This window comes from Phyllostomus discolor, chromosome X, assembly GCF_004126475.2.
Source record: "Phyllostomus discolor isolate MPI-MPIP mPhyDis1 chromosome X, mPhyDis1.pri.v3, whole genome shotgun sequence".
Taxonomy (NCBI): Eukaryota; Metazoa; Chordata; class Mammalia; order Chiroptera; family Phyllostomidae; genus Phyllostomus; species Phyllostomus discolor.
Window position 1 is genome coordinate 71,521,663 of NC_050198.1, and position 10,620 is coordinate 71,532,282.

At 39.2% G+C, this 10,620-nt stretch overlaps 1 protein-coding gene, 1 non-coding gene and 1 pseudogene across 2 annotated transcripts; 1 reads left to right on the top strand and 2 right to left on the bottom strand.

Annotated features, from left to right (window-relative positions):
• Positions 1-903: 903 nt before the first annotated feature.
• Positions 904-1,952, top strand: LOC114505517 (annotated as a pseudogene).
• A 1,710-nt stretch (positions 1,953-3,662) lies between these two features.
• Positions 3,663-9,239, bottom strand: C1GALT1C1 (C1GALT1 specific chaperone 1). The gene is made up of 3 exons (XM_028522970.2): positions 8,981-9,239; positions 4,113-6,893; positions 3,663-4,077 (listed from the first exon to the last, which is right to left on the bottom strand). Exon 2 carries the CDS (start codon positions 6,885-6,887, stop codon positions 5,931-5,933), a length of 957 nt encoding a protein of 318 aa, XP_028378771.1. The 5' UTR covers positions 6,888-6,893; positions 8,981-9,239; the 3' UTR covers positions 3,663-4,077; positions 4,113-5,930.
• LOC114505917 lies at positions 4,921-5,106 on the bottom strand. The gene has a single exon (XR_003685365.1). It is a non-coding gene; the product is annotated as a U2 spliceosomal RNA (small nuclear RNA).
• Positions 9,240-10,620: the final 1,381 nt, after the last annotated feature.

Sequence of the window (10,620 nt, forward strand, 5' to 3'; positions counted from 1 at the left end):
GCCTGTCACATATTAAGGGCATTCTTTTTCCTTTGCTCCCATCCATCCATCCATGCATCCAAAATCAGTCTTATTTTTAGGCCTTGCTCTTCCTGCCAGCAATGACATAACTAATGTGGCATTAGTGAAAACTACCAAAGAAATGGAATTATGTGGGATAAAAGAAATAGATAGTATTTATCAAATATAGGACTTTTAAGGCAAAAGGACCACCACATTCTAATACACCATGGCTTGTTTCACTGCTCAAGCAAAGCTCACACAAAGTGATTATTTGATTCTCTTTATGTATCATGAATTTGGGCTCTTTTTGCTTTACACAAAATACCAGGTCTGATGTTGAGCTCATATTCAGTATATATGGGGAATATTATAGGGTATAGACTCCATGCTAATAAGGGTGATTTCTCTCTCATTATGATAGAGACCCCAGATGCACATCATTTCATTTCATACTTTTGCAACGAGTCATTGATCCCATTACCCTTTAAAGACTTTACAGTATTTTATATTTGATGATATGGGAACTGGTGATTATTTTAAATTAGACTTTGCAGGACTCCTTTGCAGGGAGGTTGGCAAACATTTCTGAACTCCTTTGTATGCCAAAAGAAAGCTAAACTTTTACAAACATGCTCTTCATGTAACCACTGAAACATCGAATCACTAATCCAATCTAGCTGGCCTAAAAGGAACACCATATTCTTAACAAATGAAGGGCAAATTAGTGGTACATCATCACCAGACTACTTTCAGGAATGTTTCGAATACAGGTGTGTCCTATTTTAAGAAAAAGCCCAATAGATGGGGTTTTTTAAATGCATTACAGGAGCACTTGAAATCTTGCTGCTTGGTAGTTGTCATCAGTTTGACTCAAACACAGGCACAGGGGATACAGTGAAAATGAGGCTGTCAAGGTTTGTGCTTTCATGGGACACAGTTTTATTGGAGAGGCTCATAGGACATCTGCATAGCCGAGGCTCTGCACCATTTGTGATCAACCTGGACACAGCTGTGCAAGAGGTTCCCTTCCCTGCCAATACTGATATGTGTGACATTGCGAAGTATAAAGAACTCACGAAATATGGACTTGGGCCCAGCAGTGGCATAGTGACCTCACTCAATCTCTTTGCTACCAGATTTGATCAGGTGATGACACTTATTGAGAAGGCCCAGAACATGTCTAAATATGATTTGATTGACACACCTAGGCAGATTGAAGTATTCACCTGGTCAGCTTCTGGGAGAATCATCACCAAAGCCCTGGCATCCTCAATTCCAACAACTGTCATATATGTAAAGGACACACGAGGAAGTACCAACTCAGTGACTCTCATGTCCAATATGCTCTATGCCTGTAGTATCTTGTACAAAAACCAAGCTTCCTTTCACTGTGGTCGTAATAAAACTGACATCATTGACTATAGCTTTGCAATGGAATGGATGTAAAAAATTTTGAGTCTTTCCAAGATGCCTTGAATCAGGAGACTAAATATGTCAGTAACCTGACATGTTCAATGAGCTTGGTGTTAAATGAGTTTCACAGCTCACTCAGATTTGTAGGTGTGTCTGCTGTTCTGAATACAGGCTTAGATGGACTCTGTGCAAGTCACCAGTGCTGCAGAAGAATATGAAAGGGAGTTTCATCCTGAATATGAACGTTTGAAGAAATCACTGACTATTGCACAGAGCTAGCAGCAGAAAGAAAAACTGGAACACCTTTGGGAAGATATGGGCTCTGTAGCCTTGGACACAGGAACTGCTACACACAGCTTATCCTCTGTGCAGGATCCTTCCTTGCACAGACTGACTCAGAACATCGGGTGAAGAGAATGAGGAAGCAGAGTGACACTGATGATACTGACTGCAGAGAGAAAAGCCACAAAGAACCAGAGTTCCAGGATTTTATGCAAGATTCAATGGCACAGTACTGGAAGAGAAATAACAAATAGTTTCTAGGAGTCCAAAAGTTTGTAACTCTGTGAAGTAACTACCCTTACCGCTGATTGGGGTCACTACAAGGAACAATTCTGTTCAGAATAGCAGTTTCTCTTTTTAGGGAAATCTGACTCCAATGATGCTAGGGATAGAAGACATTTGGACCTGTCAGGTAGATGCCAATTTCCCTTAGTCTTTCCCTTGGATTTTTGCAAGGAGGGATATTCTGACTGTTTTTGGATGCTAGTATTCCTTCTAGTGTAAAACCACATTTTATCATTTGAACTCAAGTACTTTTTGCTGCTGATGGATGGAATAGAGAGAGAACATATTGTTCGCTTCACATCTCTATTATTAGGCTGCATCTATAGGCTCTATCCCTAGCATCTTGCGCTTGACCCACAATTTTCCCTTCCTTTTAGCACAAAGGAGGAGGGGAAACATGAGCTTGTGCAGAGTAGCAGTGGAGTCTCCTTGGCAACCCATCAATGTTGGGATGAAATGTGTCTCACGCTTAGTAGCTCATTATAGGACACCAGGTTTGTTAAAGAAAGTGAGAAAAATGTAATTAGTGGATATGAATCTTGCTTTTCGTGGTGACTTGGACAAAGAATTTTTAACTTTGTTGTAAGCCTGCCTGTCATAAATTTCAAAGAAAATTATATAACCACAAATAGACTCACTTTTGTTCATCAGAGAGGTTTAAAGCCACATGTCCAAACCTGCCTCAGTAAACAGGTGATGTTCACTGAAGTTTCCCCTGTACACATACCCAGTAGTCCCTATTTGTATTGTACTTTGAACTTAATGCAAAGTATCCTTGGTGATTTACGTAAAGGCCATGGATTTGCGTCAGCTGTACATTCCATATATAACAGTCATAGTAAGGGTTTACCTTGCCTCCATTCTTCACAATCTCTTAAAATGTAGTACATTTCTCTTAAGGAATTTTATCCCTGCCTAATCTGTACTCCAGTGGTTTTGAAAGCGTGGTCTCTGGACCAGAAGCATAAGCAGCACCTGTGAAATTGTTAGAAATAGGACTCTGAAGACCTCAATCAGAAACTGGGGGTGGGGACCAACAATCTGTTTGAACTACTGCTCTAACTCCAACAGCCTGTGACAATTCCAGGCCAGGTGAATCTCACATTCCCATATGACCTGCTTTAGTCAGAGTACCCTAACTTTGACTATCTGGTGCCTATTCTCCAATTTAAACATTCTAAAAATAGAAGTATTGAGCCCCAGCCAGTGTGGCTCTGGGGACTGAGTACCAGCCTGTGAGCCGTAAAATTGTGGGTTCAATTACCAGTCTGGGCACATGCCTGGGTTGCCAGCCAGGTCCCCAGTTGGGGGCATGCGAGAGGCAACCAATCCATGTGTCTCCCACATATAGATGTTTCTCTCCCTGTCTTTCTCCCTCCCTCCCCCATCTCCAAAAATAAATAAATTTAAAAATATATTGAATATTTTATTTTACTAAAAACAAATGCACTACAGAAAAATCTGGGCATTATAAATCAGATTGGACACATAAGAAATCTTTTAGCTACATGAAAAAAAAAGTCGAGGGGTCTAATGTGCACACTGCTCCAAATCCAATGTTTTATTTTTGAGAAGGAAGATTTAGTCATTGAACTTGTGTAAGGAGATGGCCTGGGGCCTGCTAAAAGTCAGGTTGCAGTTTCCACTGTACTCAAGACAACCGAAAAGATAAATAAAACTTTTAGAAGAAACTTCAACTTTTTTATCATTTGCATTTCAGTCAGTGGGTCTCACACTTCTGTAATGCATTACACCTGTGTTGTCTAGCATGGTAGCCACTAGACATATGTAAAATACATTCACTATCATGATCAATTTCCATCAGACTTTCATTCTTCCCATTCTCTCCACAAGTAACAGAATGGGGTTAGATTTACAGTTTTTGGCTGTTGAATGCATGGTGAGCAAATATGTAATGATAACCTCAGTAATACTATTTTCTATGTTACAGAATCATATTTTATCTACAAGACTGGGTATAAATAAATTCAAAGAGACAGCATGTTATTTAAGACAACTAACATTTTATAAAGAAATACTTATGTATAAAAATATAATAAAAAACATCAATTTGGTTTAAAAAGCAATTGTTACCTTAGCACCCATTAGGAAATCAAACAATGGATTACCTTAGCACCCATTAGGAAATCAAACAATGGAATGCATTCACTGATATATTTGTTACAACTATACCTTGATACACTTACATAACTCAAGGTGATATAGTAGAAATGTAACATAGTGGTGTTGGAAGCATTGACTGGGTGTTACAGTCAATGAGATACTATTTATCATTGGAATCACACTGAACATGATTTGATATGTGATAATTTGCATCTGAGACCACATATTAGGGTGCCTGATAAAGTGGTTTTATTATTTTTCAAAATTAATAATGCTTCATTTTAACCCAAAAGCCCCAATAAGGAAAATTAGATAAATTAAAACAAATGGTTTTTACATGCTATTCTGATCAACAATTTGATATCTAAGGTCCTCTTGAGGAAATTCTTTCTGGTTTGCAAAAGCTGTGGGAGACCATTATCATCATGAGCCCAGTTTACAAGAAATGTTGAGCTCTAAAATGTCATGATCTCACACCCTATAGGTGTTTATAGATCTAACTTAATAGAGCAGAAAAAGGCCCAATTATAGGACAAGTCAGCTCTAAGTATTTTACACATTTACAAGCACAGGAGCTATTGTATTTACCACTGGATAAAGCTTCTGGGTAGCCACTGAAATTAGGCAAATGATATGGTCATCCAAGGTGAATAGTGAGGTTAAGCCTTCTACACCAAAACCAGTTGGATATTGTGCAAACATAAACATAGGGAAAATGTCAAAATTTTAACAGGTGAACAAAAACAGGAAGGACTTAACTAACTCAGGTAAATGAAACTGCCTGATTGCCAAAAGCTTTTTTTTTTTTGTCCGAGGTGGCACACCATTCCCAGAGATAACATAATACCAGGTTAATGCAGGCATGGATGGGGCAAGTTCCTGTTCTATCCCCCTGCTCCAAAAATCCATGTAATACATTGTTCTCAGAGAGAGATGTATTGGATGTTAAAGTGGTAAGAATACGCACACTCGATCTTAGCCAAAAGGCTGAGACATGGTCAAGTTTTTTAAAGGAGACTTCCACAGAACTCATTTGCCAAGCAATATATAAATATCAACTGATATAGTTTTATCTGAGTCACAGCTGAGAGCTTGATGAACTGGGAAACCACACAGTTAAATGACATTACATTCTTGATAGTCATTCACTCCAACTTCAATATCTGCCTAGAGAAGCACAGGAGTTACACTGAAATTGTGTATGCTGAGGAATGCCATTATATTAGCTCCCAGGAAATATTAAACTCTACAAGTAATTATGATTTTTTCTCACAAGGATAGATTCCAACTTCCATTTTTACACTGGTTGAGATAATTTCCTTTGTTGCTTGGTTGTGTAGTTTGAGAAAGCAAATTCACTGGCACTTGCAGAGGCTTAGAAAATAAACCAACATTAGAAGTAATGGAAACACAGCTGAAAGTTTTACTTTAATCAGAAGTTCACAACTACAGATTTGTTTGCCTATCTTAGCCAAAAAGACGTTAACATTTTAAGCAATCAGCAAAAATATGTGCCACAGATTTTAATGTTCATAATTTAGAATTTATCACATAAATATATTTATAAATATATGCTTTATTTGCAAAAGTACTATTCTTAAAACATTTCTTCCAGCATGTTTGAAATTTTCATATATGTTTTAAGGAAAAAACCCACCATATTTAAAAGTGTACTACTAAATTTTAATATGTGATTAAACCAGTGTCACCAAATGGAAAAGGAAAAAAGAAACATACTGCTGTGTTAGATACGTAATTGTTACTACAAATAATGACAACACGTGTCCTATAAGGTGATCACATACATGCTCTTGTTTTACTTCCTAGTCATTGTCAGAACCATTTGGAGGTAAGAAAACCAATGCATCATTGAAAATATGTCCAAATGCCCTAAGACGGTATACCCCATACATCATCACATGCATTTGATTAGGAGTCAGTCCATTAAAAGTAACAGCCATATCTGAACAACATCCTTGTACTACCAAATTGGGTTGATTAGTCATTGCCTCTTTAATAAAGAGCCCAACAGATTTGGTATTAAATACATCTTTTCCTTCAGAATCTTCTGCATTTTCTGCAAACACTCCAGCATATTTCAGGCAGACTGCTAGCTGCTTATCTTCAGATATCTTCCAAATCATCCCTCCCTGTTCAGGACACTTTTCAGGGACACTGAGAAGGCTGTTAAGTCTTTTCATTGATTCTATACTTAAGACAATTCCTCCTTCCACATTCACATATTCAAGGTCTCCAGATTTTACAGTGTGGCCTAGATAGAAAGGTTGTGATGGATCCTTTTTTAACAAAAAATACTTTAAGTTTTCAATAATAGCAAACGTTGAGGGGCGTGCAAGGAAGAACCAGTTGTACTGGTCTCTGTATTTGTCAAAGGCGTATTTGTAAGCTTTTCTCATCATTAACCACATGTCATCTGTTTCCATGTTAACTGACTCAAACACTTTAACATTTTCAGAACTGAAGAACTCCGCTTTGTCACAGTGTTTTGTCCAAGTCTCCTTCACTGCAGCCCAAAGACTCACATCTTTGGGTTTTACAAGGATGATACAGTATACCCGAAAGCTCTTACTGAGCTCCATGCGTTCATTTTCTGAAATTTTCAAGATATCTTCTTTGTTAGGAGCTTGTAGGTGATGATGCTCATGGTGGAACATTCTATTTCCATAACCAATCCTAACGTGCCCTAGCATAGTGATCAAGGCACAGAAAATGCTTCCCAGCATCACACCCTTCAAAAATGAACTGCTTTCAGAAAGCATTTTTTCCTATAAAGAAGAAAGAAATCCTTAGGATACTTAGAAAGAATACTAGTGTAGTGACTTGATTTGGTATTCCTTATACACTTACATTTTGCTCTTAACATTAAAAAAGCTTCCCAAGTTTGAAATCAAGTTACTTGCATATAGTACCAAGGATTCTAAGACTCATTAGCTTCCAATTCATACTGTTCAGTATAAACTGGAACTTTGTAGCAACACCTCTATGCAGAATTTTTTTCTGGGAGGCTAATTTTGTACTTCATTTACAGGGATTTAATTAACCAAGTACTACATCAAAGCATTAGCCTCAGAAACCACCATTACATAGGTTATCTGTCCATAATTCCCCTTAAATGAATTATTTCACAAGCTTGTGTTATACTATTTATATACCTCCCAGATAGAAATAGACTTTCATATCAAAACCTTAAATTGAACAGATAAAACCACCAAAAACTGGAAAATCATCAATGGAATCTGTGCTGACATTTTTGTTCTCAACCCAGTGCTTTATTTCAATGATGGCTGCTGTCCTTGGGTGTTTTGAGTACATCCAAAGCAAGTTTCTTGAGATTGACACCATATATGCTAATATTTACCCTTTTGTTCCTAAGACTAAACGGTTTCCAATAAATATTTCAATTAGTTGATGTAATAAAAGTCCATAATGAAAACAGTTAAATTATTTGCATAAGAACTGAATCAATATAGGCATATCTGGGGACCATTAATGAACACTTTTATTTCCTCTCAAGGTATTTTCTTATTCTTCAGGGAAGTAAAAGGGGGAAGTCTACACTTGTATTTCAATTACAAGCTAAAAGAAAAGCCAACATGAAATACAACTGTTGAGATTTTCCCAGTCTCCCCTCTATCTCTACAGGGAATGGTCTACTTTGCTACTGAGATTTTCTCTTTGACTTGTAAAGTTCAAATGGTCTTAGAAGCTACCCAATGTCATTTCTCTCATGTTACAGATATGGAAACAGAGGGTCCAGAGAGTTCAAGTAACTGACCCAAAGTCACACAAGTGTTAGAACTGAACTAGAAATTAGATCTCCTGACATCAATTTAATGCTTTTCTATCACAGAATAATGATTTCAACGGTGCTTCTATCCGTATTATCAAGAATTTAATAAACAAGTTATAGAATAACCCTGTTTTCCTATAAATGGAAAAAAATGTGGGACTTGTTAACCACAACTGACATTTTGCACACCTCACCATACTGTTACAAGGAAACCATCCCTTGATTTTCTTGTAGAGGAAATGGACTTTGACTTCTGCTAGGACAGATGTGGAATAGCTTGGCAAATGTAATTCCTTAGTGGGTGTGGGGAGGGTGAGGAAAGAGGAAGGATGGTTTTCCTGTGTCACTCACAGAACTTGGTCAATAAACACAGCTCTAAGAAGGCAAAGATAATTGACAGGAAACAAGTTCCGCTTAATATCAAAATTGTCAGATGCAATCTAAAATTAACTTAGATAGGATTCTGGCATTTCATATTATGTAGTCTTCATTATTTCTGGCCAATATATAATTCACACGTGTCTCCCAACTTTATGAGGGCATATGAAAGAAACCTTTCTAATTGGGATACTACTCATGTATTACTTGTACCAATTTTTCTAGGGAATAGATCTTTTTTCCACTAGGGGAGGCCAAAAAAAAAAAAAAGTAACACAGGAGATGCACATGATAGGATATTTGGTGCAGGAGAGGGAAACTTAAAACTGCATATGGGCACAAATAAAGCAAAAACTACTCAAGTGATTTTGAGATGCGTCTTTTTTAGGTGAAGATAGTTGGGGTGGAGTATGGAACAGGAAGGAGGACGAAATGGACAGCACAAGTGAGAGGGAGGTCATGGACACTATGATACCCCATTGAAGGGCCAAGGAGGGCCTCCAGGAAGGCGGCCCTCAGTCTCTCCATCCGCCCCTCCCACGCTACTCCTCCCACTGCACCTGCCCGGGTACCCCGCGTAGAGCATGCTGGGAGTGGGCCACGGCCCAGGCCATCCCCCAAACACGGGCGAGGTCGGGCCCTGCCGGGGCCACTCCAGATGCAGACCGATGCCCTGGCACTCACCCGCGTCTAGAACGACTCAGGGGTGGGAAAGCGCAACTGCCCACGGCTTTCCTCTCAGGTTTGCGCGCCCCTCGGTTACGCTCCTGGTCGGGCTGCTCTAGATGTGGGCGGTGTTCTCTCGTTGGTTTCGCTAAAAGTGGGGAGGGCCAGGAAGTGGACGCCGCGATGGCGAAGGCGCGGGCAGCGGGGCGGGGCAAATGAGCCCTAAGCCTGGCCCAGCCGCTGGTCCGCGGAGACGTTGGAAGCTCTGAGAGCCAGCAGCACGCCCCTCTCCCCGCCCTCTGCCGAGGTCAGAGACGCGCGTCCTGCTTGCGTGACCCGCACGCTCCTCTCTACCCAATGGGACACCCAGAGAAGCCGGTGTGCGTGACCTGCTGACACCTCCTACCACTTTGCGTTCTGGGCGTGAAAGCTGCGGTAACTAGCAGGAGCGTATCTCGTTGCAGACCACGTACTCCGTCATCATTGTACCCTCCAATTAACAAGAAGGTGCTCAACCCAGTACTCATGGACTGCGACCAAAATGCAAGCCGCAGAGATAGTCATCAAATTAGGAGGGCAAGGATTCGCTGCGGTTCGTGAAATGGCAACTGAAGCTCCAGTGTCTGCAATCCAATCCTGTCTTCGCTGCGTTCTTTGGTATGCTAGAAAAGTTACTTCACCTCGTTACGCCGCAGTCCCCTTCTTTGTAAAGTACAGAAAATATCACGGCAGTGCTATCTCATAGGAGATTAAATGAGAGTGCATATAACTCCATCAGCATAAAGTAAGCATTCATTAAATGTTGGTTATTTTCGCCCCTGTATTCACTAGTACTTAGCCTAGTGCCAGCACATAGTTGGCAGTACATATTTGTGGAATTAATGAGTGCTAGAGCTACAGATAAGGAGCCAGCATCAGGATAAGGCGATTTCTATAAAAGCCACAGCTAAATTAATGGCAGTGGTAGGATTAGAACCCAGGTCTCCTAATTACAAGTGCAGAATTCTCCGCTAAACACATTATCTGCATTTTTTAATTCATTAAAACACCCTGCATTTTGTGGCAGGCAGGGTGTGTTGCTGAAGTACAAATTCTTACTTTTAAAACGTACTGTCACTATATTCTATCAAAAAATATTGAGTGGTGACTTACTCAGGCCTGAGTTCCTAAAGGCACACGTATTTGAGTATTGGCAATGACCCAGTTTAGATGGAACTTTTCAAGAAGCACTGAAACAATGAACAAATAGATTTTAGGCATTTACTATTTTGGCAGCATTACCCTAAATTCTGGAGTTAGTGGTGAACAAAATTAGACCCCCTGCCTTCATGGAGTTCTCAGTGTAGCAGGGAAGAAAGATATAAAACAGTTCATTATAAATAATTATAATGATGTTATGTTCTTTAAAGGAATACAAAGAGGAATTTGAGTACTGGAAAAAAACTTAAATCTGAAGAGCATCTTCAGTATATTTTGTTCAGTAATATAGTCTATTTTCACATCACATAAATATATGTATATGTATGTACATATATAGTTAAGATGAAATATGTTGCAGAATAATATAGTATGATTATACTTTGGTGAAAACAAACAACATTTTATATATGTACACATATTTTTTTATCTGTTTGTGTGAGCAAGGAGAGTTGGGGAAG